This window comes from Camelina sativa, chromosome 14, assembly GCF_000633955.1.
Source record: "Camelina sativa cultivar DH55 chromosome 14, Cs, whole genome shotgun sequence".
Lineage (NCBI taxonomy): Eukaryota > Viridiplantae > Streptophyta > Magnoliopsida > Brassicales > Brassicaceae > Camelina > Camelina sativa.
In genome coordinates this window covers 18,040,819-18,068,511 of record NC_025698.1, presented here as the reverse complement: position 1 = coordinate 18,068,511, position 27,693 = coordinate 18,040,819, and the positions used below count along the sequence as shown (strand labels likewise).

At 37.3% G+C, this 27,693-nt stretch overlaps 4 protein-coding genes across 5 annotated transcripts; all 4 read right to left on the bottom strand.

Moving 5' to 3' along the window:
- LOC104741870 (alcohol dehydrogenase-like 3) lies at nucleotides 10,084–12,863 on the bottom strand. Of its 2 annotated transcripts, none has more exons than XM_010462792.2 (10): nucleotides 12,582–12,863; nucleotides 12,342–12,478; nucleotides 12,191–12,240; nucleotides 11,758–12,110; nucleotides 11,275–11,357; nucleotides 11,115–11,190; nucleotides 10,930–10,991; nucleotides 10,746–10,841; nucleotides 10,474–10,635; nucleotides 10,084–10,357 (listed from the first exon to the last, which is right to left on the bottom strand). In XM_010462792.2, the coding sequence occupies exons 1-10, from the start codon at nucleotides 12,616–12,618 to the stop codon at nucleotides 10,229–10,231; spliced, it is 1,185 nt and encodes a 394-aa protein (XP_010461094.1). In that variant the 5' UTR covers nucleotides 12,619–12,863; the 3' UTR covers nucleotides 10,084–10,228. The 2 variants fall into 2 exon arrangements, with proteins under 2 accessions (XP_010461094.1, XP_010461095.1); XM_010462793.2 differs by having other exon boundaries at nucleotides 10,267–10,357; nucleotides 10,446–10,635.
- LOC104741869 (polyadenylate-binding protein-interacting protein 11-like) lies at nucleotides 18,874–21,319 on the bottom strand. The gene is made up of 10 exons (XM_010462791.2): nucleotides 20,676–21,319; nucleotides 20,386–20,493; nucleotides 20,250–20,294; nucleotides 20,099–20,171; nucleotides 19,877–19,989; nucleotides 19,708–19,767; nucleotides 19,573–19,620; nucleotides 19,407–19,475; nucleotides 19,260–19,321; nucleotides 18,874–19,171 (listed from the first exon to the last, which is right to left on the bottom strand). Exons 1-10 carry the CDS (start codon nucleotides 21,117–21,119, stop codon nucleotides 19,114–19,116), a joined length of 1,080 nt encoding a protein of 359 aa, XP_010461093.1. The 5' UTR covers nucleotides 21,120–21,319; the 3' UTR covers nucleotides 18,874–19,113.
- LOC104743732 (putative nuclease HARBI1) lies at nucleotides 24,179–25,267 on the bottom strand (the record flags this gene model as incomplete). Its single annotated transcript, XM_010464780.1, has 1 exon — nucleotides 24,179–25,267. A coding segment is annotated over exon 1 (1,089 nt), but the record flags the coding sequence as incomplete, so codon positions are not given.
- LOC104743731 (glutathione S-transferase T3-like) lies at nucleotides 26,199–27,056 on the bottom strand. Its single transcript, XM_010464779.1, has one exon. The coding sequence runs from the start codon at nucleotides 27,054–27,056 to the stop codon at nucleotides 26,199–26,201; it is 858 nt and encodes a 285-aa protein (XP_010463081.1).

Here is a 27,693-nt window from a genome sequence, read left to right as displayed (position 1 = left end):
CAACATGGTCGGAGAGAGTTCCAGTAAACGTCCAAAACGCAATTCAGATTTCGAGTGGGAAGAGGAAGCACTAGAGGCCATGTCTGAGGCGTTTAGTAAGACGAGAGCCGTAGTAGAGGCGGAGACAACTGATCGCTTCAAAGCAATTCTTCATATGATGAATGATCATATGAAGAAGAAGGAAGAGGCTACCGCTCTCGTGCATCAAGTTGAACTAATCGACGCTCAACTTTTCCAACTGAATTAAATCTTGGGTCAACAACTTGTCGACTTCGAGGCGGAGCACAAGAGGTTAGACGAGATGAGAGAGGTTGCGGTGGGCGATGTCAAACAGTGTGTCGTTCCCCCTCCTATTGATTGGGGTAAACTTAATGTTCATTTCAACGATTATTAGTAGCACCACCCAACTGATGAATGTTTTCGTTTTTATTTATGTTGAATATTTTTGGATTTTTTTTATTTGTGAACTTGATAACTCTCTAATTTACATGTTTTAAGCATCTCTTTTTGTCCATTTTTTGCATTGTTTTTACCCTAACCTTAGCATTTTTAGGTCATTTACTGTCGGAATCCACATTTAGGCCATTTAGGGTGTTGCATTCTTGCATTTGCATATTTTGGATGAAAATAGGTGTTTAAGAGCCGAAAATGGGGAGAAACAAGGTCAAATCCGAGCATGTACCCGAAGAAGCTATGGAGCAGGAAGAACAGTCCGAACACCAACCTGATCGAAGAGGATCTAAGAACAGAAAGAACAACCCGAGGACCTACCCGAAGAGCAACCCGAGCTCATCCTCATGCACCCCATCGAGCAGACCCTCGGGCAGGACTGGGAAGCTAGGGTTAATGGGTTTCCACATATAAACCCCCCCTCTTCTTTCTCTCGCCCTAGCACGCCGCAGACCCTCAGAACAGAGAGCGAGAGCCTTTGGGAGAGAAACTGAGCGACTCAAACACTTTCTCTACTTTGTTAGGATTTAATTTCATTTCTTTTTGCATTTTTGATTCTATACTTTTCCACTCTACTTCTATTTTTAATACAATGCAATTTTCGTTTATCAATGTTTTTATGTTTTCTGAAATGAGATCTAAGTAGTGAAGTAAGGTTTCTAGGGATGGGATAGACGATTTTGTGTTCTTGATCAGTTAGGATGTCTTAGCTTGGTTGTTTATGTTTTATAAATTCCCTTCTAGATTGGTGTTCTTAATGCTATCAACAAACCGAGAGGGTGAGATTAGATCTAGGGTGTTTTACCATCGAGAGGTGTAGATGAAATGCTTGAATCAATCAATGCTAGAGATTTACTCACTTAGCCTAAGAGATTAGATGAGTAAGGGGTTTATTGACAATAATGAATCGGTTTGTATTGTCTGCTTGGTCATGTTTCTCCAACGAGAGTTGGGTAGGGAAGTGATTAAGGTAGATTGTTTCTAGCACGAGAGTGTTTTAACAAGATTTTAGAGATTCATTGTCTAAGGAATATTTGCTTGAGGCATGTAGGGCATCCATATTGGTCAGGAACAATTAGGAGTCGATTACCCCATCCTTAGGAGCTTTTGTATTTAGATTGTTTACATTTTTATTCATAACTCGATCACGTACCCGAACAGGTACACGATCACCTGCTTCGAGTATACCTTCGAGTTGTTCTTGCTTTTCTTCTTTACTCGATCACCCCACCCGATCCTGTACTCGAATGCTTGCATCGAGTGCTTAGGTCATGTGGTTCTTATTTATTTGCTTTCTTTTATTTATTTTACGATTGTTAGATCAAACCCATTTATTGCTTGGCTTGACTTGCATAGTTCTGAACTTCTGATCATATCTCATATGCTAGCATAACAACCATTTGGATTGATAACCCTTTGTACTACAACTTCATAGGGAATTGATACCCTGGGTGAAAAATCTTGTTATCAGAACTCATAACTTGTGTCATGATAATGATCAATCATGTGTTGGCTATAGGAGTCTAAAGATCCATTTGGTCAAACTCCAATGGATACCTAATGTCATTATGCACTTAATTCATATTTTTTATCAGTTGTAACCTAATGTGTGGTTTCACTCTAGTTTTATACACATGCAATTTATCCACGTGGTCACCTATGAATGGATGGATCATCGTGGACAATGTTATTTTAATCATGGACACTGCTTCGTAAGTATCACACATGACGTCGATTAACTTGTGTAAATCTAAAATATCAATATCCGTATAGTCACTAATTTGTGGACAGTAACCTATGCGTTCCCCCCCCCCATCCACACCAATAATGTGTTATTTCATTTCCTCTCAACATTCAAAACTACCTATCCACTTTTAATTGTCCACAATATCCACTTATTAACTATCCATTGCTCACTAACCACGCATATGTTCGACCAATCAGAACAATGTTCGACCAATCAGAACATATTTTATGGTAAAAAATTCACCAATTTGTGGTCAACATTTATACAAATACCCAAGTTACCCACAATTCAAAAAAATTTGGTCAACCCAAATCCCCTAGTTTGTGTAACCATTTTCCATATTTTTATATTCATTACTGTATCATATCCTTAACAATTCATTCTATGTTGATGGGTCCATTATATTTCTTCTTACCATTCCATTCATATCTGACCATGTGGACATATACCATATGACTCAAATACTAGTGAAACCACAACTTTATGATCAATAGAAATAGACAGCATAATCTGGAAAGTTACAACCATCCAACATTACGAAAGTTCAGCATAATCTTCCACAAACAAACAACATTAATACCATAACTTAAGATAAATACATTATATCTCTCGATAGGTAAAAGTAGATACACTCCATGCATCTCTCCCCGTTTTATTCATCAAGCATGTCGTGTTGCGACCATCACTCTGGGAAATCTTCAAATAGGCAAGGCTTCATGTACGTGCTTTTCTTTTGAGGCCCCATGATGTATATGTGGTACATCAAAGAGTCCGCCATTTTGTCTACTTGCCCAAAGTCGTACTTCTTCCTAAAGTTCTAGTAAACATCCATATCTAAAGTTCCAGCGCAGCTACTCAACATTACCCATAATAGTTCAGCAACTGGGTACACACTCTTCACTGTACCGACCAACTCAATTGCCTCTTTCAATTGCAGGCATTGAAATGCAACGAACAAGCTTTTCACATACAATGCATATGGATTCTTCTCGTATAGACACCATCCGAAGATATCATAGTATACATGTGAAGGCCTTGACCATTTCACAAACTCGGGATCCCGATCCAACCTCACCGTGGAAAGTGTCTCTGGAGACAAAGCAGCTACTCTCCCCGCGCAACCAGCTATTATCCAATTTTTCAGCGACATGAGACCATCCTCAGCTACCAAACTTACTATTTTCGCAAGTATAGGGGCTGTAATGTGTAGATATCTTGGCACAAGAACCTTAATATGGAACAACAAGTATTACCCACATCAAAACATAAATTTCTAATCTACAGATTTGCAGATCTTACATTTATAAGGTCATAGCACGAACCTGTAAATTCAGTTGCATAGTAGCTTCGCGGATTGGCTCTGCTTCTGGTTCACGATCACTCCTCTGTGTCAAAGCACTGTTCGGCCGAGGGTAATATCTAGTTTGCGGCAAAAGTCTACCTCGATCCACGATATTGTATGTTGGAAACATATTTTCCCTTTCTATGTGCTCTCTCGGCGAATCCCCCAAAATCCTCTCTTCTTTTTCGAATACCAGCAGTAAATACTCTTCTTAAAGCTAACTTTCTTGTATTCCCATTTGTACTTCTGTGGTTTCCATCCACGTGGATATAGCTTGCAAAGTTTTGTTTTGTAAAGTTCTGTCCACACTAGTCACGTTCAAATTAATTTCAGTAGGTTAACACATCTTAAATAACTCACCTACCACCTCGAGATCCCGAAGATATACCACAATGCTCTTACTGTGACATGCCCACATTTCTCACATCACGACTGTACCAAAACGAATAACCATATGCCCGGTCCCATCCACTTTTAAACCATATGCCCTGTCCCATCCCCTACTTGTGTTCACCTGTTGGAAATTAGGAAACATCCTTACCTACTATCAATACCAAAAATTTACATTACCCCTAAAAACACCATAGAAGTCTATCCACATGGAATGGGAGCGGAATCATTTTCTCAATATTTACATTTAAGAGAGACACACCATATTCACAATTCTTCCAATCCACATGGATATAGTACGCGACAATAAAACGGGAACTAAAGGAGCAGGTCATATGTAACCCTAACAATGCTTGTCACCCTATATAAAGGTCATAAACCTGTTTACGGCCCATCCACGATGCAAAACAATTTGGTTTTCTTATGGCCATTACTCAGCCTCATGAAGTTGCTCTTACGATAAGATTCGTTTTAATTCCTTTAATCCTTCTATGTCCAATACTATCATGAAACTTATTGAATTTATCACATGGCCCCTTATTGTTTTCAGCTCAAATCCGATTCAGAATTTTACATGCCATCCGAGTTGCTAGCCAAAGTTGCTTCTTTTATGGGTGAAGATGGTGTGGACGCTTTGAAGAACTTGTTAATTTCTGGAAAACAAGGTTTGGATGTTGTTTACTCCCACAAATGTCTCTCAACTGTCCGCCTTGACAAGTCTGAAGATCTCGTGTGGTGGTCAATGCGACACTCAAAATACTATTGCTTCTTCTCTAAATGTCTACAAAACATCAATCCCTACGCAATGTGGGCGAATAATAACAAGGGACTTGCTTAAGGAGATTCGTCTGTGCTTGTTATAGTTCCCAAAGCTGGGTTCTCACATATGTAGAGGGGGGATCTACTGATGCCATAAATTATCACCAACCAAGCCAAAGTTTAGAGTTAGTCGTCCTCGATGTCCCCGTTGTGCACGACCAAACACCACTACGCATCATTTCACAAATGAACCAGCATGTCCTCATCCTTTCCACCTCTAGCCTGCCGAATTAGCCCCTTTGCTTATATGACGTCTGTTGTTTTTTCCTTTTAACTCAATCATTTTTGCTGTAAAATACAAATTTGTGTAACCGGAACCAAATTTCACTAAACAAACCTTCTATTTCATCTAACTTTAATGCCTCACAACATTAAAATTTTCCTCATAACTCTACGTCCCACGGTATCCACGCAATGGTGTTCTGTCGATACTAAATATTTTACCAATATTTTACTATAGTATTCAACGTTTCAAATTCGTAAATAATATTTGTTCATAACAATAAGGTAGTCCTCGCCAAATTATCCACCGTGCCAGGGTATCCACGCAATGGTTTCCCCTGGATACTAAATACATCCATTAATACTGTATGTTCCCGGGTTTTCAACGTCCAGGGTATCCATGCCATGTTTGCTTGTGGATACATCCAATCCTTATTTTCAACACTAATTCACAAATCTAACAAAGACATTGCCTTTGTCCAATACTTTCTCCATACAAATCAAACAAAACACTGTCTCAATCTAAAACTCTCAAGTTTCCTCCTCCTAGCATTACTTTCATACTAATTGTCTCAAGGTTTACCACTTCTTTATTTAGGCTTAAGTGTTTAGGTTTTAGAGTTTAGTGTGGAGGGTTTAGGTTTAGTGTTTAGTTTTATGGTTTACGGATAGGTTTTTCGGGTTTAGTGTTTAGGGGTTAGTTTCACTTATGGCATAATGTCTCTAGGGTTAGGTTTTTGGGGTTTAGGGTTTAGGGTTTACGGTTTAGGGTTTAGGTTTAGGGTTAGTGTTTAGTGGTTAGTTTCACTTCTGGCTTTATGTCTCGGGGTTTAGTACTTCCGGTTGTAATTTGTTATGTAAAATTGTAACTTATTACCAATAATTATGATGTCTCTATACCATTAGGGTTAAGGGGCTAGGGTATAGGGTTTCAGTTTTAGGGTCTAAGGTTTCCGGATTATGGATTAGGGTTTAGGGTTTACGGTTTAGTTTTTCAGCTTAGGTTTTTGGGGTATTTGGGTCATTCATCTGTGTGCAATAACCGTTAGGGTTATATATATGTTTGGTATATTTCTTAAACAATTTTCAAAAATACGTTAGGAACATCAAAATTATAATAAGAACCATTACCAAGTCACGTTTATGATTAATTCTTCCAAAAGTGTCCGTCTACATGGATATGTATACTTGACTGGATTTAATTATTGGTTACTACCCAAAGACATGTTTACAAGCCAAATCCACGTTCCTGTTACTACATGGATATGTACACTTTAGAGGTTGCCCAATTGGATATGTATGTTTCAGAGGTTGACCAAATGGATCTTTATACTTCTATAGCCAACACATGATCGACCATTATCATGACACAATTTAAGAGTTCATAAATAAAATCCAAAACATTCATCACATTATGATGTTGATGCATTTAATTATCAGTTACCCCATAAACAAAATATAACCCCTCCGACGGTGATCGAGTACAAAACCCCCCAAAAAAATTATCACCATTACCACGAGGATATCCACAAGCCTAACCAACCATGGATACATCATTTCAATGACCCCAAAAACATTACTAACCGTAACAACCCTATAAATGGTTGATTTGGTGTATCCACTATAGACCACCACAAAAAAAAAACAAAAACTAACTTAAGGGTCTCCACACTACACCACACCTCGACCTCATGGCAAAGGGTTCGTGCAACTAGCTCGGTTATGCCCAGTCTGTTTGCATCTCCCACACCTATTCACTTTCCCTTTTGCCGCACCATTTTTCTGCATATTTAAACAAGACAAAACATCATCTCGTCTAACTTACACTATCACATACAATTATGTAGGTAACTTCTAAAAACCTAAACTTACAGGAAATTCTCCAATCGACGAGATCCTTGACTCCTTTGGGCGTCCAGATGGCCTTCAAGCCTTTGGAGGGTACAACACACGGTTCTGAATTTTGAATGGTATGTCAACATCACTAAGCTCTGGATTTATTACTCCTTCATAAGTAGCTCTCCAAAACTCTTTCTTATAAAAATCTCCAACCAACGTACCATATGGTATCCCCTGTGTATTTGCTGCCAACAATGCGTGTCCACATGGTATTTTAACTCGATCATACTGTTTGCATGAACATTGTTTCATATCAAGCAACACATGGTGTTTTCTGTTTAGCAAACCAACAACTTCATAACTCCAACTTGAAATAGTCCCAACTCTGCTCCCACTAACGACCAACAAATTTTTCTGCATCTGTTTATCAACCTCAGGAATGGTTAATCCTTTATGTTTCACAACCTTCTTCCGCCTCGCACTAAAACACCTTGTCAACATAACACAAATGAACTTGAGTAGTTCAATAATGTGTGACGATCGCCCCTTACCTAAAACTTTTTTCAACGACTCCGCAATGTTTGACGTCATCAAATTGGAACGATTTCCTTGGAAATATGCCCTGCTCCAATGACCGGCACCTATTTTATCCAAGTACACTGCACAGTTGCTGTTCTTTGCTTTTATTTGCCTATATGTCTCTTGATAGGCTGTTACCTTATACGCAAATGCCGCTTTCATCACTAGTTTCGCAAGCCCTTTGTTATGAAACCGGGAATTCACATTCCTAGCAAGATGAACAATGCACGCTCCATGATGTGCCAACGGATAAGCTATTTTCTTTGCAGTGTAGATTAATCCGTGTCTATCTGAAATAATTGTTAAGGTTTTGCTGTCCGCAATTATTCTCTCTAACTTCTCAAAGAACCATGTCCAAGCATCATCATTCTCACTGTCTACAACTGCGAAAGCCAGAGGGAAAACCTGGAAATTTGCATCTTGCCCACTAGTTGTAAGAAGCACTCCATTATACTTCTCGCTCAGATGAGTATCATCCAAAACAATAACACGCCTCAACCTCTGAAAATGTTCAATTGATGTCCCGAATGCCAAAAATATATACAAAAACCTTTCTCTCCTATCTTCTAAGACTTCTGTTTTTAAATCATAACTGTCCATGGATTAACTTCTTTTAAGACATGCAAATATGCAAGCAGATCCTCAAAAGACTCATCATCCGACCCAAACATTCCATCCAAAGCCTTCCCCTTCGCCCTCCAACACTTGCTATATGATGCAGCCACCCTAAGATCCTCAAGAACCATTTGCTGCAGATCCAATGGGGCTAGCCCTTTAGTCGGATTAATGTACTTCGCCTTAAAGACAGCAACAATTACCCTTGAGGTGGCTTTCTTCAAATAGTTTTTCCTCGTCTCTATTGGGCATTTGTGTTCAAGATTTGCTTTCCTAATCTCATAGTATCCTGACTCCTTCATTTCACATGCTAGAACCCTCCAATCACAACTCTCACCTGAACAACTCAATACAAACGAATCCTTTTTGGTTGTCGTTTGCTTAAAATGAAACATGTTCTTAATAGCATATATCGCTAGAGCAATCTGGCAATCCTCTTTGTTTGCAAACAACTTTCCTTTACAAATTCCTTTTCCATCATCCTTAAAGTCAAGATCTGGGATCTCTTCCCTGTCATACTCTGTGTCGTCAAACAGAGGAGGGATATCAAACTCCTCATCATCAATATCTTCTAGCTTCCTACTATCCACGGCGGGGACATTTCTCTGTACACAATCATTTGACCATGTAGACAACCCAGCATGTTCAGCGTCTACAGCTCTCACACCCACAATTGCTTCTTCAGGTCTCACATCCACACTTGTCTTCGCTTTCTCTTCTTCTTTTAAAGGAATTGCCCCATTAACTAACACCGTCAAAGCAAGAAAACGTATTACACATAACCTCCACAACATTTACTCGCCCAAACTGATCACCAATGAAATTTCCCCAAAACTCTTTATCATAGTCCTTTGGGGTAACGGTTACCTCTGTCACTTCACTTTCTTCTTCCTCCCCAACATCTTCAAAACTATCCGGAACTACATAACCTTCTGAATCACTCCTTACGTCTGAACTCTTCTCATCAACCTCTAGATCACCTACCTTAAGCCTATCGCCCATCATCTTTCCCTCTATTTCTGCAACTTCAGCCATGTAATCATCATCAACTTGTGTTGTCTCAATAAAAACTGTCTTATAACCTGCCGTACATGCTTCTCCCAAAAACACCTCTTCACTTACACTATTACTAAGACCAGATGACGAACCACAGCTCTGCTTTTTGTGCCTTGCCTCTCTGGAATCCATCAACCCCTGATGATTAGCTCTTTTCCTTACCTCTTCAAACGTAACAAACAAATTCAACCCTCGGTTCAAACACAACATCCCTATATAGTACTCCAGTCTGACATTAGTAGTCACAATAACTGGGGGCGTCCTCACCCCTGTCATCAATTGCATAAATGTAGGGATGCAATAACTCAGTATCGCCTTCTTCTCCAACAAACCGAATTCAGCCACCACCGAACCTTCCAATTCCAATAAACTCGTCGACGCCGTCAAAGGAACTACACGCGACAATAGCTTATTGTCCACCTGAAACCCCCAAACGCCATCCCCAGTGCAATTCCAATGGCCGGAAATTACAACCCAATAACTAGGGATATCATCCTGCATTTGGTTTCAGAATTTTCGATTACTCACCCATCCACAAATAACAAGTAAAATAAATCAAGATAAAGCCTATCCACACGAAAACCTAACACATACCTGCGCAGCCATGTCTCCCAAAACCCTACAGCCGCTTCAAGTTTCTTATCCACAAACTGTCTCACTTTATGGTAACTTAGTAGAAACATCCAACTTGTCGCCCGCAAGGAAGCTTCTACCACAATTATTTACAGCCATCAGATCAAAATATCCAGTTACGATCTAACGGTCGAAATAAATTGTCTTACTACTTCTGAGTTAAACGTTTGAAACATTAGTTGCAGGGCAGTTTTGGGAATAAAAAATGACACCTAAACTAATAAGTTGCAAAAATATAGTAATAGTAAAAAGTTGGTGTAAGTGAAAGAAGATTGAGGAAAAGTAGATCTAAATGCTAATTTTCCATAAAATAATACATAACTCAGATACTTTTGAATTTACGTAACATATAAAAATATAATCAATTATATCAACTGAATTTGAATTGAAATCAACAGCAAAAGATAATCACATTATTTGATAATGCTGATACAAATATATAGGTAAGAAAATAATGGGTAATGCAGTAAAATGAAGCGTTTGTTGGGTATACAATGTATATCGCGTAGTAATACTATACGAATGTGTAGAGTCAATCATCTCTTGAGAAATTTAGCGATCTGGAGAATACATCGAAGAGATTTTCCATCACGAAGCAGCTGAAACGCATCGTTGATCTTCTCAAATGGAAGCTCATTGGTAATAAAAGGATCCAATTTCACGACCTACATATCGAAAGATTCCAATTAATCTCACCAAAACACACAAATTTAATTCCTTTTTAAAATAATATAAAATAAAATAAAATATTACTGAATGGAGAGATATAAAAATTTCAGACCCCTTCCATGCATTGTTGAGCAAAATTAGGAAGTTGAGATTTGGGCTTGAAGCCGCCAAAAACAGAACCGGCGATTTTACGGCCTTCGAAAAGCTCCATCGGGTGAAGAGGCAACGTTCTTGGCGTCGGATAGATCCCCACGAGCACCGTCGATCCCCATCCCTATCATTGTTTTGAATTAATTTTCATCTTTTCTTGTTTCTCAAGTAACAAAAAATTAACTCACGTAGAGAAAAAATCACAATTCATATTGTTACTAATTAAGCACTTACGGCGTGAGTGGATAGAAAGGCTTCACGAAGAACATCAACGTTCCCTGTGCATTCGAAGCTATAGTCCACGCCTCCTCCCGTTATCTCTCGTATCATCTTTTTTATTAATGAATTGAAATCAATTAATACAAAGTTAATTTAGAATTGTTGGTTATATTTTTGTGTTATGGAATTGATATAGTACCTGATGAACTGGTTTAGTTAAGTCCTTAGGGTTTACAAAGTCTGTTACTCCCATCAGTTTACCTGCAATACTCGAATTGAGTTATAGAGTAATGTAACTCATAGTATTATGGATATGGTCGTGGATGAAAAGAACACAATATTGAATGACATAGTATGATGGTGATTTATGAAAATAAAAGTTACTCTTCTCAAATTTGGAAGCGTTAGCATCAACACCAATGATCCTAGAAGCTCCTCTTGCTCTTGCACCTTCAGCCACCTTCATTTCTCATTCATGAAATATATATCTTTCATTTTGACTTTGTATATAAAAAAGAATGACTTTAGCTAATTATAATCTTACAGCGAGTCCAACAGAACCCAATCCAAAGACAGCAGTGGTTGTTCCTTCCTTCACTTTTGCAGAGTTCCAAGCTGCTCCCACCCCTATTTTTGTCAAATTTATAACAAGCAAACACATCATGTGAATTCACGCTTCTTAATAATTTGTTTTTTTTTTTTTACCATTTGAAAAAAAAAAAAGATAAAACTTATATATAAACTAGAGGTGGTCAACGGACCACGAGAATAAGTAACATTAAAATCCAAATTTATTTGAAAAAGACAAAGATAAATAAATGGCGTTTTGGAAACCAGGGTAGTCCAATTGATAGGTATAGGTCCCTTCCTCCTTTGTTCCCTAGCTTAGCTATCCCCAAAACTCACTATATTAGCTCCCAACAAAAGATAAGATACCCATTTTAACCAAGATTCCTTTAATGGTAAAGACTATATGGACACAAATCCATGAATTCAATTTCTATATAGGAGTAATTAAGTAACTAACCAGTGGAGACACCACAGCTCAAGAGGCTCATTTGCTTGAGAGGAGCATTATGGTTGATCTTGACAACGCATGCCGAGTCCAAGACGGTGTATTCAGTGAAGGTAGAGGTGTTAAGGAAGTGATAAATGCGTTGGCTCTGGCTCGAACCACCGTCCTTGGTTGTGGTGGTTGAGAATCTCGTTCCTCCATCATTCACCATCACTCTCTTCATTGGATCTACCTGATATTTCTCACAGAGATTACTCTCTTCTTTCGTACACACTCTACATTCACCGCATTCTCCATTGAAAGTCGGAATCACATAGTCTCCTTCTTTCACATCTTTTACTCCTTCTCCTACACTCTCCACAATCCTATTAAACATTTCCCCAAAAAAATATGTTTAATTAGCGTCACAAGTGTGCTGTTAAAAAAATTAGATATCATGATATACCCGACAGCTTCATGGCCAAGAATCCTTGGAAATGCTCTTTCAGCTTCGTTCTTTTACACACAAAAAAAAAAGAAGATATATTGATTAGATTACAATGGTAATCAAGAAGCATGCATGATTTGTATTGCTTTGAATATAGGTTCATGAGTACCGTGCCGTTCCAAAATCCTAGATCGGTATGGCAAATAGAGGAGTAAAGGATTTTAAGCCGGACTTCCATTTTCTGAGGAGGATCGACGCATATTTCTTGTATGACGAGCGGCTCTTTTGGACCCCATGCAACAGCAGCTACAAGCATCAAAATACAATTATCATTATAACCATAATCATCATCATAATGATAAGAAACTATCACACTGGTGGTGACTGGTGAGCAATTGAATTATTATACCTTTGCAAGTGATGACCTTCCCTTGAGTCTCCGCCATGTTCTTTTTATTAGATATCTCTTTTATGAATATGTAGCTTTATTTATACAGAACAGAGATTTACATATTTCTAAATATAGCCAGGATGTCCAGTCACATGTATCGAGTCAATAATCCCGAGAGAGGTGGGTTTGATAAGAAGATTGATATCACCAATGAATCTCTTTACATAACACTATTGTAATGTTTATCTCAATTTCAACCATAGGCTAGTTAAAGACCGATTTAGCCGATGGTATCTTTAATTTGTGTTCCAACCAACTAACTTAATTATTTTTTGTCATGCAAAAATTAAAACTATTTATCTGCACATAAGATCTGTGAACCTTAACATTAAATGCCGTCATTGAAAAACTGCCATTGTTCATGATTTAGACAGCGTCACGTCAATGTTATGTACATTGTTATCAAATATTTAGTGTTTCTAACGTCAATGAATTTTAAATATAAGTTTTATATATAAAACTAAAACAAAATAATCACAAATTTGGTAATGTATGGTGGAGAAAAATAAGTGGTAGGTTACTGCGGGGACTACTTTACTTGATATTAAATGGCTTTAAATAGCACATCAATCATGCATACAAATGGACAGCGTCTGGACTGGTGATAGAAGTAGCTAGAAAATTGACCATAATATGTAATATGTGTGCAGTGTGCGTCAATAGCTTAAAGCCTTAAACCCGCGTGTGGCGACATTGGAAACTCAAATTTTGGTTCGGATGCTTTACATGTGGTGGACTTGCTAAGAACTCTTTGCCATATAGTATTCAGCAAAATTCGAAATTCTAGTGGTTAAATTCAATAATGTATTTAGAACTTAAAAATCTCTTAAACCAAGACATATGTAAATAATAAGGAAGGAAATTAAAAAAAATTGAAGTAGAAAAGGTCTTTGTAAGTGAAAAAAAGAAGGTTTATGTAAGTGGAGCAACACATGTTGCGTGGATCTTCTAACTAACCACAGGAGTAGCCAAATTAATATGAGCGTCTGTTATGGGAGTTAGGAAGCCAAGACTTGTGAGTCTTTTACATAACGCTATTTTCTCTAGTTTTTTTTTGGATATTTTTGTAGTTTAATCAGTTTAAAATTTTGCCAAAAAAAAAAAAAAATCAGTTCAAAATTTTGCCAAAAAAAAAAAAAAAATCAGCTCAAAATTTTGCCCCAAAAAAAAAGCAGTTCAAAATATCTACAAATTAAAATAAGAAATTATTGCATTTACACCCACTTTTCTACAAACTAATAACACTTACACATACTTTGTGCTATTGGTATACTTTACAATATAAAATGATCTATACCCCTTTTATCTTATTTTAACTTACTTTTTTCTTTCCTTCTCATTTCTCTCTTTTAGTATTTATTTTTTATTTCACTTTAATTATATTATTTTAAATGTAACTTGTAAATTGACATTGTTTGTATTTTTCAAATTTTTTTACAAAAAAAAATTATGAATCCAATCTAAATCAAATATAATTGAATTAGTATTCATAGCCAAATTAATAATTTCTAATTCCCCCTAAATTAGTATTTTATTTTATTAATTAATAATTTAAATATGACTGAGAATAACTTCCATTTTTAAATCTTAACATATATCTGGTATCCATAGTTAAAAAAAAATAGAGCCATGTCAATCATCCATGGTAGCTCATCCACCAAGCGATGTCCATATTGATTACGTTGTATGATATGTGTAGTGAAGAGAAACTGTAGATATGAACCACGCATGTGTAGTATTTTTGGTGGATAGGCTTTGAGATTAATGACCATGCATCTGTAGTATGCTTGTAGTGACACTTCTAATATTTCTAGTTCTAGATAAGAAAATAATGCAAAAACGTTTGGAAAGATATCTAAATGGCTAATTTATCTTGGACAGATTTCTCCTCATCTAGAATGAGATTATGAAATAAGTATCCATAGCTACTCATCCACGTGATTGATATCCAATGTTTTAAATAAATCAGTGTTATATATTTTTTTCTTGTTTATGAACCATTTTGTGTGTATATGTTTCTGTTCCAACATAAAACATGATGCAACGAGCTCGTGCTGTCTATGGATTTAATGTGTGGATGTTGTATGATGGTTCTTTGGTCTGTGTACATTGGTATCTACAAAACATACTTTTCTATCTAAAAAATTGCACTATAACCTCAATCAATAAACATGTTTCCATGTGGACTCGTTGTCATGGACACCCGAATTGATAGGTATTACTAAACTTTACACTCTGAATGCTAAATCCTAAATCTTGAACCCAAAACATAGACACATCATTCACATAAGCCCTAATACCTAAACCTTAAACCCTAAAACTTAAACCCTAAACCATAAGTCATTCATGTTACTTCACATGCGAAAGACATCCACAAAAGTGCATCCACAAAACCACATTCAACCAACCACATTACCTTTTCAAATTATGAATTTAATAGTCTAATCAAGTAAGTATCTACAATTTACCATCCAATTATCATAAAACAAATGTTCAGCTAAAATTAGATAGTATATAACGTATTCATCTAAAGTATAGCAAAAATGTATCTTAAAATGTAGAAAAAATACAAATATAATATTTCGTGCAAAAAAAAATACAAAATTTATTAACAATAACTAAATAAATAATAATAAAGATAAATGAATGAAAAAAAAAGAGAAAGAGAGAGGAGTAGATCATTAAATAATTATCACAAAAGTAACATATAATATCTCTAAAAGAGATAGAAGGGCAAAATTGTCTGAATTTTATGTCAAACTTGCAAAAATCTTGTCAAAAGTACACCATGGTTGGAAAGTGGGTGTAGATGAAAGTAAGTCTTGGAAAATTAGGTGTGATTGTCACTGTCTCTTAAAATAATCTATTATAGAAATAGAAGACAAACCTTTAGGAGGATTTTCAAAAATATCTCTTTTCCTATTTCAATTTTTTTAAATACCCTTTCATGTTATCTATTTTCAAAATACCCTTTTGTATAAAACAACTAAATTCTAAGTACTAAACTTCAAATACTAGACTCTAACCCCTCAAAACTATATACTAAATGTAATATAGAGAATCCAAACTTAAAAAAATTCTAAAAATTAATTTAACATATTGTAATTGTGTAAAAGAAGGTAAAATTGAAAATGTTCAAAAAAAAGTATTTTTGAAAGGGATTTTAGTCAAGAATGCCACTTTTAAAAGAAAACTTATAGAAAATGCCATTTTTTTCTTTTCTTTTTGATTCTGCCACTTTTCATTATTATGCCACATAGCAAAAAGACGAAAATATCCCTTCGGTAAATAACTTTCCAGTGGACCAAATCCACCTAGTTAAATTTAGTCCATCCTTAATTTGTCCATCGACCTCTCAAACTGATTAGTTCTGCTTGGTTGGACTTTACATGTCTATTATTGTCCAAAAGTTATCAAAATAACTTGTCTACCCTACAAGTCTGTTAAGACATGTACTGAACTTGTTGTACTTTGGTTAGACCAGATTCAATTTCTCTATAGGTTTTTTATGTCCACTCCCAATTCTGTTCGCACAACAGGTCTGTAGATATAGTGGATCAGATCCAATATCAAAATTCTTTGTGTACCCTAATTTTGTCCGTCGGTGCTTTTTGTCTATTGCAAGTCTGTTAACCACACATGCATTGAAAATGATGTGCCTCTGGTGGACCAGATTCGAGAACCAAAGTATTTATTGTCTCCATAACTTTAATTTCTCTAGTGGACACAGCTTCAGAAGATCTCAAGGATGAACAAGATTTGTTAGTAAAATGGAAAATTTTGGTTTACCAGTTCTCTAGTCCACCGGATCTGGTCCATCGAGAGACAAAAGAAGTCTTGTCCACCAGACTGTGGATCTAGTCCACCGGAGATGCATCAAATATGTTTTTTGAATCGTAAATTTTGGACAAGTGAATCATATAGAGGTTTGAAAGAGAGATGAAAATTTGGAGAAATAGAGAATTGGATATCTGGAGAGATGGAAGTTAGGAGAAAGAGAATGAAGTTTTAGAGGTTTTGAGAAAAACAAAAATAGTGAATTAGATAGAGATAGAGAGAGATAGAGAGAAATGAGAGAAGTGAGAGAAGAAGAGAGAAACAAATGAAATCTTTAATTAAGGACAATTTTGTCATTTTAGGTTAGCCAAAAGTGGGTCATATGGCATTTCAGAAAATGTTTTGTTGAAAATGGCATTGGTGAGAAATATTGACATTGTTGATAGCATAATTGACTAATTTCTCTTTTTGAAAAGGGGTATCCCAAAAGGATATTTCTAACAAATTCTCAACATATCGGGGTTGATTTACGTCACTACCATTATTAAAGGGTTTTAAAAGTAAATTCACAAACATAATTTATATGCATATATATATATATATAATTATTTAATTTATTTATATGCATATTCTTAACTAGCTGCATTCAACAACTAAATAATGTAGATATTTCTTTTATCAAAATAATGTGTAGTGAAAAAAAAAGATTATACAAGGAAAAAAACTTGGTTACCCAAATACATACAGAACCGGAACAATTTAATTAGGTGATTTGGACATTTTACCATGTCCGAAACGAATAGAGTTTGGTGGGGTTGGAATCGGACTAAAGGTCGCCCTAATCTTTTCTCTCAACTCCAGCAGCCGCGAAAAAAAAAACTTGAGTTTTCCGATTTGCCCTCCCCGGCTGTCGGGCTCCATGCCGGAGCTGTGGGAGGGTGTAGATCTTAGTCTTGCCTTTTAGTCTTTGTTCTCTTTGTTCTGTTTCGTTGATGAAGCAGTCTTGTTGTCAGATTCCCATGTGAAGCGAAGATCGATTGAAGGAGGAGAAGCCATCGACGGTGAGTTTTGGTTGTGGTAGAGACAGATCCGTTTGTTAACAGGTTAGTCTAGGTCGTGGCTCAGATCGGGTGGTGCTCTTGTGGCTGGTGGCTTGAAGGGGACGATCGCAAGTCATTTTCACGGACTGGTATTGTATCTCTCTCGTCTCTCTCTTCTTTGGATTGCGGGTTTTTCATCAAGGCTATGTTGGTTTTAGTGTCTTTATGGCTTCAACCGAGGGTTTTAATTTGCTTTGAGATGTGGTTTGTATTTTCTTTGCAAATCTGCATTCTCTGGTTAAGGGTTTGAATTGGTTCTTAGTTCTTCTGCTAGTTTGGGTCTGCTGGTTTGTTAGTGTTGGCGTTGCGAGCTCGGTATCGTTTCGTGTGTTGGTCATTCGGATGTTTTTTTGTTGCTAGTCATCTACTAGCTCTCCTTTGTGGCTTCTTGGAGTTTTGGAGTTGAGTTCTAGACAATAGCAGTGGAATAGTCCTTCAACTCTTCTCTTGCGAGGAGGTTACCAGTTTTGGGTCTGTAGATGACTGAAGCTGGGTTTGACGAGGGTCCGCGTGTAAGAGCTGCTGGTCTTCTTTGACTTGTCTCAGGTCGATTTGCAAGGTCTTTCTTTGCTCTTAGTTTGGATCGCCCTCCATGAGGTTTTGGTTTGTTGTAGTGGTTGTGGTTTCTGTTTCTCTGTTATGGTATGAATTTTGCTTTCATTCCGGCAGAAACGCTGTTTAGTTTCCAAAGATGGTCCTTTATCTACTGGTTTTAGTTTCCAGGGTTATGTTGTTAACCGCCGTTTTTGTATGCTTAACACTTCTTCTATGAAAAAGTTCAGATGACAAAAAAAAAAAAAAAAAGGGGTTGAAATCGGACCATGCATATTTAAAACGTTAGGATTTGTATGATTGTATTTGTATCTACATACTGTATCTCAATAATAACTTGGATGTATATTCCAAAATAAATTCTCATAAAGATAAATTCTCGTTTTATCAATTTCGTAAAAAAAACAAAAAAATGAAAGGACAGAGTAAAATCTCGAAATGCACAAACACTTGAGTAAAGCCGTTGTATCTAGACCGCATTTTTTTGTATTGTAATGACGCCACAAAACCACCAAATTTATTTATTTATTAATTAATATTATTTCTCGGAATTTCACAAAAGTTGACTTTTTAGAAGATAAAAAAAAAAGAACTGACAAAAAACAGCTGTACTTAGTTGACTTGTCTGATCCCCAACATATTTCAAGCACAACACAACTGCTTCTGTTCGAACATCAAATTTGATTCTAACTCTTTTTTGGTTTTTGTCATAAATCAATTTTTTTGACTGTAATAACTGTTAAAATTTTTTAAGTTTTTGATATAGAGTGTTTTTAAGTGCTATGTGTAAGCTCTTTTACTCACAAAAAAAAAAAAGTAAATTTAAAAACTCTCTACGAGGTTTTTTACCCAAAAGATTCTCAGGTAAGAAGAAAAAAGGCAACGGAAGAAGGAAGCATCATCAAGATCCCAGAGTTACATTCCGAACAACGAAGAGATGAGAGATGCAGACAAACATCTTTACATAACTGTGTATGCTGTTTTTTAAGAAGAGACAGCCATATATATATATATATTGAGACACGAGATATGTGAAAGAAAACCTTGTAAAAGCTATAAGATCAATGCATTGGATGCCTTGGTGATCTGGGACGAACAGGCGTCTTTGAAGGACTCACCCTGTATAAACCAAAACAAAACCATCACAACAACGAATTTGTTTTTAGCTGCGTATTCTAACGCAAAGATCTGTTTTGTTTTTTCTGACCTTATCGGTAAAGAACCAAGAACAACTCCACTGCAGTTGAGAGCTGCTATTGCGCTTTCTGCCTGTGAAGATATAAACGATAGATTGATTACTCAGAATTTGACATAAGAGATCAAGAATGGCGTGGAGGTGTATTTTGACAATTACCATTACGAACTCTACAAAAGCAATACGAGTTGAGTGTTGATAATCTCCAAGCAACCTCAGGCGGTAAACCTGTATTATGACAACATCTAATTAGTACACTATTGCACAAAACAAAAACAAAAAACAACTTTGCAGTTAGTTTAGCAACTCAACAAGATTTGCTAACCTCTCCGCAGAACGATTCGAAAAAGACCTTCACATCAGATTGAGTCACCTGTAAGCAATTTTTACAAATGTGAAAACTGAGGTACTTTTCATCAGTTAAGGTAAAGTGAAGAGAAACGTTTCAAGGGAGCCTCACCTTCTTGTCAATGTTAGTACAGTAGATAGTTCTTGCGCACATCTCACGCTCATCTTCAGTCTTCAATAATAACACCAAACAAACAAAAACAAAAAAGTACAGGACTAACTCATTTTGTCAAGTAACAAAATCGTCAGAGACTTTTGCATAGTAGAAGAAAAAACCTCACCCTAGGCAAAAATGTCGGGTTAACCGGTGCAATAGCTGTTTTGGATGGCAGAACTTTCACAGGATAGAATCCTAACATAGTCCCCGATAAATTCAGAGCAGTCATCGCACCCTCTGAAGAACAAAAACCCCAACATTGCCAACATAAGACACTTAACCACTGTAGTAGTAGTAGTACACTGATGATACTCCAAAAATAGACACAAGTAACGGAAAGAGTTACCTTCATCAGTAAACTCAATAAATGCGAACCGAAGCACCGAGTTTGGGTCACCACATATACGGCAATCAACAACCTGCTAAAACTAAAACACAGTTAAAACACAACAAGCAAGGTACAAAGATGAGAGAGCTTTCAAGAAGATATTTTCAACCTGTCCACAACTCACAAACAAACCAGCAAGCTGCTCTTCAGTGACCTACAACACCCAAAAAAGACAAACAAAAAATTCAAGAACAAAAAGTCTTGAGCAAATTCATAGAAGAGAGTAAAGGTTAAAGCTTTAAAACCTGTTGATCAAGATCAGAGACATAGACAGTTCTACGGATAACATCTTCCCTCTGAGCCATGCTTGTTCGAGCGTTCATCCTTCGCTTCCCTTGACCAAAGCTCTTCTTCTACATCCCACACACACACACAAACACAAATTAATCACAACTATGAATCCTAGATTAAACAAAACAACACAACCCCTTTCCCAATTGTGTCTTATCCTCTGAAAAAGCAATCAGTTAACAAAAACTCCTAACACAATTCAGTGAATTCACACAAATTTAGACACAAACAGGTGAACTCTTACCCGTCGGAAACCACCGTTTTCATTTGCAGCACCGGCAAAGCCATTGTTACGGAAGAAGGAACCAGCAGAGGTGAAGAAACCACCGTTAAGTCCTCCGTTACCTCCTTGTTTATTGAGAGAAGGAGGAACGAACTCTTCAGCCATGGGATTGAGCTTAGAGAAAAGCTCCTGAAGCTCTCTCATATCACGATTGAAGCTCTCACCACCGTCAACGCCGTCGGATCTCGCCACGTGTGACCCGATCTTGCTGTAGAGACCACCACCACCACCACCACCAACTACTACTTGATCGTGGCGGAGAACTTGATCGATCCTGGAGTGATGGTTCTGATCATCGGAAGAAACGCCGGAATCTTGACTTGTCATTGAAGAAGGTGGTGAAGACGGCGGCTGGATCACGACTCCTCCTGCTGCATCAGCTGCTACAGTCTCAACAACCGCCATGATCAGAGAGGCAAAAACCCAGAAATGAAAAATCGAAACTTTAAGGATAAATTGTGAAAAGGAATCGGAGGGATCGAGGTTACGATTTGAGGAGGAGAAAGAGAGGAATCAGCATAAGGTGCTCTCTATGGAAGGAAGAAAAAGAAAGAGAGAGAAATAAAGAGAGAGAGAGAGGATTAAAGAGTGATTAATCAGAAGATCGGTGATAATTAATGGTATTTGATTAGAGTGATTAAGTAAGGATTCGTTGAGAAAAACCAAACTCGAAACGAGTTTACTTCACTTTTGTTTTGTGTGTTTTATTTTTTTACTGCTGTGAAAAAAAATAGGAGTGTGATTGGATAACGGCGAGGGGAGAGAGAGAGTGGAGTGTTTGGTCTCTTTTATTAGTCTATTCTTGGACTCGACCTTCAATAAGCAGGACCTCAAATCTCTTTTTTTTTTTTTCGGTCAAAATAAGATTTTATTAATGCAAAAAAGTTTCATACAAATAGTTCTATATCAGAATAAAAGAGACAGTTTATACTTCCAAAATGTGCAAGGTTATTATGAGCGGCTTGATTGTTATGTCTACTTGTGTAGGTAAAAGTAACATTTGTAAATTTTGATGACCAGAATTGGATATTTGGATGATTCCTGAAATGTTCACATCTGAAACACCGTTGTTGATATTGTTTATGAGTGTTAGACAATCTCCCTCGAAAACTATTTTGGTGTATCCTCAAATCCACGCTTGTTGCATCGATGAAAGTAACGCTAAGCCTTCAGCTTCCAAAGGTGAACCTGTGTCATGTAATCGAGATGAACCCCAAACCTTTGTATTTCCGTCGTGGTCTCTAATAATCCATCCGCCATTAGTTTGATGTGTGTGAATATCAAACTTCGCATCGTAGTTACATTTTAAGAAAGGGAACAATGGTCGTGGCCAGGGCGAGATAGAAGTTCCTCTTATCTCATCATTGTTTGCACCGAAAGTTTGGTTAGAGGTCGTTGTTAACCATTCCTTAACCCCCCCCTCATAGCTTGTTGCATAATCAATAAAGGGCTATTTCTATAGTTGTTGAAAACCAAGTTATTCCGTGATCTCCAAATTTCCCACAGCATCCATATAGGTATAAGTTTTTCTTCAGCCATGATCCATGTATCATGTTGCAAGTCTAAAATACTGGACAAATTATTTTCAACATTATTTGAAGAAAGTTGAGAAACTGTTAGAGGTATTGTCAAAAGGTTCCATGTCGAAATCAAACTTGGACAAGTAAAAAGGCAGTGGTTGATAGTTTCCTCCGCTATACCACAACATGGACAAAGAGGGTCTAAGTTCATGCCTCTAGAGTTTAATCTAGTTAAGGTGGCCAAAGCACGTGAGAGAACTCGCCATAAGAAGTGTTTTAGTTTTGGGAATAGAGGTAATTTCCAAATTGTGGATTTCATAGCCAAAGAACCATGAGGAGGGGGTGGTCTAGGTGCTAAATGTGTCTGGTTATGCATAGAAAACCAATATCCTGAACTCACAGTGTATTCACCCGATCTATGGTAATGCCAGATAAGATTGTCATTACGGACCTGTCGTGGTATATGTATTTGTTGGAGGATATTGCGATCTTCCGGATCAATGATAGAAAGCATAAGGTCATCCCACCGTCGGTACGAACCAACAGTAGAGATTAGATCCTTTAGATGTATGTTCTGGTCTGGAGAAACCATATTCAACGGACGTGGTGGGTGACTCGGTACAACATTATCTTTCAAAACATTTATTGATTCCCCATTGCCTAGTTGATAACGTGTACCTTTTTTGATGATCTCGAGTCCTTGTAGGATTGAGGACCAACCATAAGATTGATACCACTTTGGTTTTGCATCCATTATCGAATCATCAGGATAATATCGAGCTTTCATCACGCGAGCAAAAAATGTATCACGGTAACGAAGAAGGTACCAAGCTTGTTTTGCCAAAAGAGCATCATTAAATCTTGACAGATTACGAAATCCTAAGCTCCCTTATTTCTTAGAGTATTGAAGCTTCTCCCAAGAAACCCATGAAATACCTTTATGTTGTTCACTTTTTTCCCACCAAAATCTCATTAGCAGAGATTCTATTTCAGATGTAACTCCCTGAGGTAGTTTAAAACAAGACATCGAATAGACAAGCATTGCCTTGGCCACTGGTAAATAACCTAAGGGTTTTCCTCGTGTTCCTATATGGTATTAGAGAAGTGAATTCGAGATTATCCACTAATTTTACTATTGCAACTTGCTTACTTTGTAGTTTTTCATTCAATAATTTATTTTTTCTTCTTGAGTTCTATTTCTAATATATGTTCTAAAATTTCATAGACATGAAGCGTTTTGGAACTCCCCAGGTTACTCTATAAAAAGGGGTCAATTGCGTCAAAAATTTAACTGATAATATTTGAATTACTTATTTAAATAATATAAAAATTATAATTTAGCATCAGTTCTTCCTAGTGATGCTATTAGGGCATCATTAATGGGAGAACTTTTTTTTGTGTTCTTAGATTAAATATATAGTGAAAATAATGTTAGATCAGTTGTTAAGATCATAGGTAAAAAAAATGGGAGAACTAATTATGGTGTTCTTAGAATAAAGATATAGTGAAATAATGTAAGATCAGTAGTTAAGATCTTTTGTTATAAAGCTAGTTATTGGGAGAACATGTTTAAGATCATAAGATTTAATAATATAATATTCATAAACATTTTACAAATTATAAAAACTTATAAAATAACATTTAAATTGCTTACTTATAAACTTGTAAATAAAATGTAAAAAAAGAAACAAACATATTACTTAATTAATTATAGCAGATAAACATCTTATTTAATGAATAAATAGTTTAATTTCCAAATTTATTCCATATATGCTCTATCAAATCCTCCGTTAATTTCTGATGTGCTTGTCTATCACGAATTATAGTATGGCCATCACCTAAACCCTCAAGATTTGAAGGCATATTTACTGAAAACGAAAGATCTGGAGTAATTCCGGTTCCATCTTCTTGTTGGAATTCTTGTTCGTCATAGAGCGTGTATGAATCTCGTTCATCTTCGACAATCATATTATGGAGTATGAGACATGCTCTCATAATATATGCAATCTTACCCTTTGACCATAAAAGAGATGGATTTTTAATCATGGCGAATCTAGATTGCAGGACTCCAAATGCACGCTCAACATCTTTTCGTGCACCTTCTTGTTTTTCTGCAAACAAACGATGTTTCGGATGTTGTGGTTGTGGGATGGATTTAACAAATGTCGCCCATTCCGGGTAAATACCATCCGTCAGATAGTAAGCCAAATTATACTCATTTCCGTTGACATAGTACGTAACTTCAGGAGCTCGACCGTAAATAATGTCATTAAATACTGGTGATTGATCAAGAACATTTAAATCGTTACAAGTACCTGGAGCTCCAAAAAATGCGTGCCATATCCAGAGATCTTGTGAAGCTACCGCCTCCAAAACAATTGTTGGTTTACCGGTGCCTCGTGAATACATTCCTTTCCAGGCTGTTGGGCAATTTTTCCACTTCCAATGCATACAGTCGATGCTTCCAACCATCCCGGGAAAACCCCGCAGTTCTCCGTAAAAGAGTAGCCTTTGAAGATCCGCTTGTGTGGGTCGGCGTAGGTATTCAGTGCCAAACAAGTCAACTATTCCGACATCGAAATGTTCCAAACATTTACGAGAAGTCGATTCAGAGATACGTAAATATTCGTCAACCGAGTCCGCCCCAATCCCATATGCTAGTAGTCGAATTGCTGCAGTACATTGTTGTAGCGGTGAGAAACCATTCCGGAAGGTTGCATCCTTTTTTGGTTTAAAATATGGAACTTCTTCACTGAGACGATTCACAATACGCAAGAACAATGACTTGTTCATGCGAAACCGTCGGCGAAATTGCCTCGTCGTGTAAGTCGGATTATCACTAAAATAATCGTTCCACAAACGTTCGTGGCCTTCTTCCCGTTGTCTATCGATATAAATACGTGTAGATGGTTCCTCCGAAATTTCCTCTTCAGCAGCTTCAAATTGATTATTAAATTGTTCTTGAAAAAATTGGTTCATACTATCATTATTTGGATCATAATGGTAGTGAAATTTGTTTGAAGAAGATGCCATAGCAAAGAAGAAGAGAAAGAAGTATTTGTTTTGGGTGAGAAGGAATGAAATATTTTATTTTGGTTATAGAAGGAAATATTTTTGTTGTAGAGAGAAGCAAATGTTTGTTTTCGTGCAAGGAGCAAATGTTTGTGTTGGTGCAAGGAGCAAATGTTTCTCATCTCATATATACAAGTGATCAAACTAAAATCCAAAGAAGGCAAAGACATAGCAAACATCACGGGTTCATTCACGAGTACATAGCAACATCACGGGTTCACAAAGCTATCAAACTAGCTTAAACAAAAAATCCAAACAAAAATCCAAACAAATAACAACCACCACACATCACGGGTTTGGTAATACTAAAGCAAACATCAACATCCGAAAGCAAACAACATCCGAAAGCAAACAACAACATCCACACATCACGGGTTGATCATTACTTAAGCTGGTTCACTTGGTCAGTCAGCTGGATCACTCGGTCCTTGAGCTGGATCACTTGATCCTTGAGCTGGATCACAATTACTTTGAGCTGGATCATTTTGTCGTTGAGCTGGATCACTTGTTCGTTGAGCTGGTTCAGTTTAGCTGGATCATTTGGTCGTTGAGCTTCACGGACCTGGTTCCGGAGGCTTGTGAATCCAATCGCAGGAGCTGGTTCCGGAGGATAGTAACAGGTCTCAGCCTCCTCTTCTGACTCAGTACTATAGTCTAATGGGCTGTTTATACCATAGTCATATTCACGGTCCATGACTTCTTCAACCTGAAACCGAAACACATATAAGTTCATGAAAAACATATATAAAACATGGATTCACATATAGCATATTAACATTGATATGGATTCACAGGTTCATATAGCATATAGCATATAGCATATTAACATGGATTCAAACATCCGAGATTCGCTTAGACAACAAACAAGATGGACAAACATCTGTATACATAGTTAAAACAGTTCCGCCATTAGCTTCTTCTTCAATGCTTTTTCATCTTCGTCTAGGGTTTCATTCTTGGCAATGAGAGTGTCAAGAATGGACATCTTTTGGAGTTGTTTCATGCCCTCTAAATCCTTCTGTTTTATCTCCCACATGTGACTAAACTCCGCAGATGGTGCAGTCTTCTCTTTGCCTTTGTTCCTTACTCTTTTCGTTGCCTTGATGCCCGCGGGTCTGCTCTCGTGCTCACCAACGACAGAACCCGTAGATGGTGCAGCTTCATCAGCTTTCCTCTTGTTAGAACTGGTTGTCCTTGGAGTGGGGTTCATAGCCTCGAGACTTGTCCATTTCTGTTCATAGCGTAGAACATTCCAAGCATACTCCATACCGAACTTCTTCTTGTACAGGTTAGTGTAGATTTGGTGAGCATTTTGTAAAACATCTAGATCGTTCATCCCACTAGCTCTCTCACTCTCTGCCTCTGCAAAAGCTCCACAGAACCTGCTCACTTCCTTACTGATTTTTTGCCACCTTTGTCTACAATGGTCAGGGCGCCTAGGCTGAGCACCATCACGGACATGACTACTTGTTTCGTAGTAGTCTCCTATACGGATCCAAAAGGACCCTGCCTTTTGCCCATTCCCAACTACTGCATCCTTCGATGTGTTTAACCAGCCGCTTATTAGGACTAAGTCATCTTGGGTGGACCATAGCCTTCTCTCCCTTCGCTGTTCTGTTGTCTCTTCTGTTTGACTAGGAGGTTGACTCGGCTGTGAACTTGGTTGTGAACTAAAAGAAAGAATTTGAGAGGAACCAATGTTTACATAGTAGGGTTGAGACTGATTGTTAGGAGTATTGTTTGATTCCATAGCAATNAATCTTTTGGAGTTGTTTCATGCCCTTTAAATCCTTCTGTTTTATCTCCCACATGTGACTAAACTCCGCATATGGTCCAGCCTTCTCTTTGCCTTTGTTCCTTACTCTTTTCGTTGCCTTGATGCCCGTGGGTCTGCTCTCGTGCNCAAGAAGGATGACAGAAGAGAAGTAAAACAACGTGAGAGATTGATAGAAGATTCGGATGTAATATAGATCACTTAAGAAGGAANTTCGAGACTTGTCTATTTCTGTTCATAGCGTAGAACATTCCAAGCATACTCCATACCGAACTTCTTCTTGTACAGGTTAGTGTAGATTTGGTGAGCATTTTGTAAAACATCTAGATCGTTCATCCCACTAGCTCTCTCACTCTCTGCCTCTGCAAAAGCTCCACAGAACCTGCTCACTTCCTTACTGATTTTTTGCCACCTTTGTCTACAATGGTCAGGGCGCCTAGGCTGAGCACCATCACGGACATGACTACTTGTTTCGTAGTAGTCTCCTATACGGATCCAAAAGGACCCTGCCTTTTGCCCATTCCCAACTACTGCATCCTTCGATGTGTTTAACCAGCCGCTTATTAGGACTAAGTCATCTTGGGTGGACCATAGCCTTCTCTCCCTTCGCTGT

Bases quoted from the DNA above. Each gene is read 5' to 3' on its own strand.
- LOC104741870 (XM_010462792.2), bottom strand. From the start codon at position 12,618: ATGGCGGAGACTCAAGGGAAGGTCATCACTTGCAAAG. The intron at 12,241-12,341 runs GTACTCATGAAC...TGTGTGTAAAAG, and splicing joins TAGGATTTTGGAACGGCACG to AACGAAGCTGAAAGAGCATT. The intron at 10,358-10,473 runs GTCTGAAATTTT...TTCGATATGTAG, and splicing joins CTCAACAATGCATGGAAGGG to GTCGTGAAATTGGATCCTTT.
- LOC104741869 (XM_010462791.2), bottom strand. From the start codon at position 21,119: ATGGCGGTTGTTGAGACTGTAGCAGCTGATGCAGCAGGAGGAGTCGTG. The intron at 19,621-19,707 runs GTGAGGCTCCCT...AATTGCTTACAG, and splicing joins GTACTAACATTGACAAGAAG to GTGACTCAATCTGATGTGAA. The intron at 19,476-19,572 runs GTTAGCAAATCT...GTCATAATACAG, and splicing joins TCGAATCGTTCTGCGGAGAG to GTTTACCGCCTGAGGTTGCT.
- LOC104743731 (XM_010464779.1), bottom strand. From the start codon at position 27,056: ATGGAATCAAACAATACTCCTAACAATCAGTCTCAACCCTACTATGTA.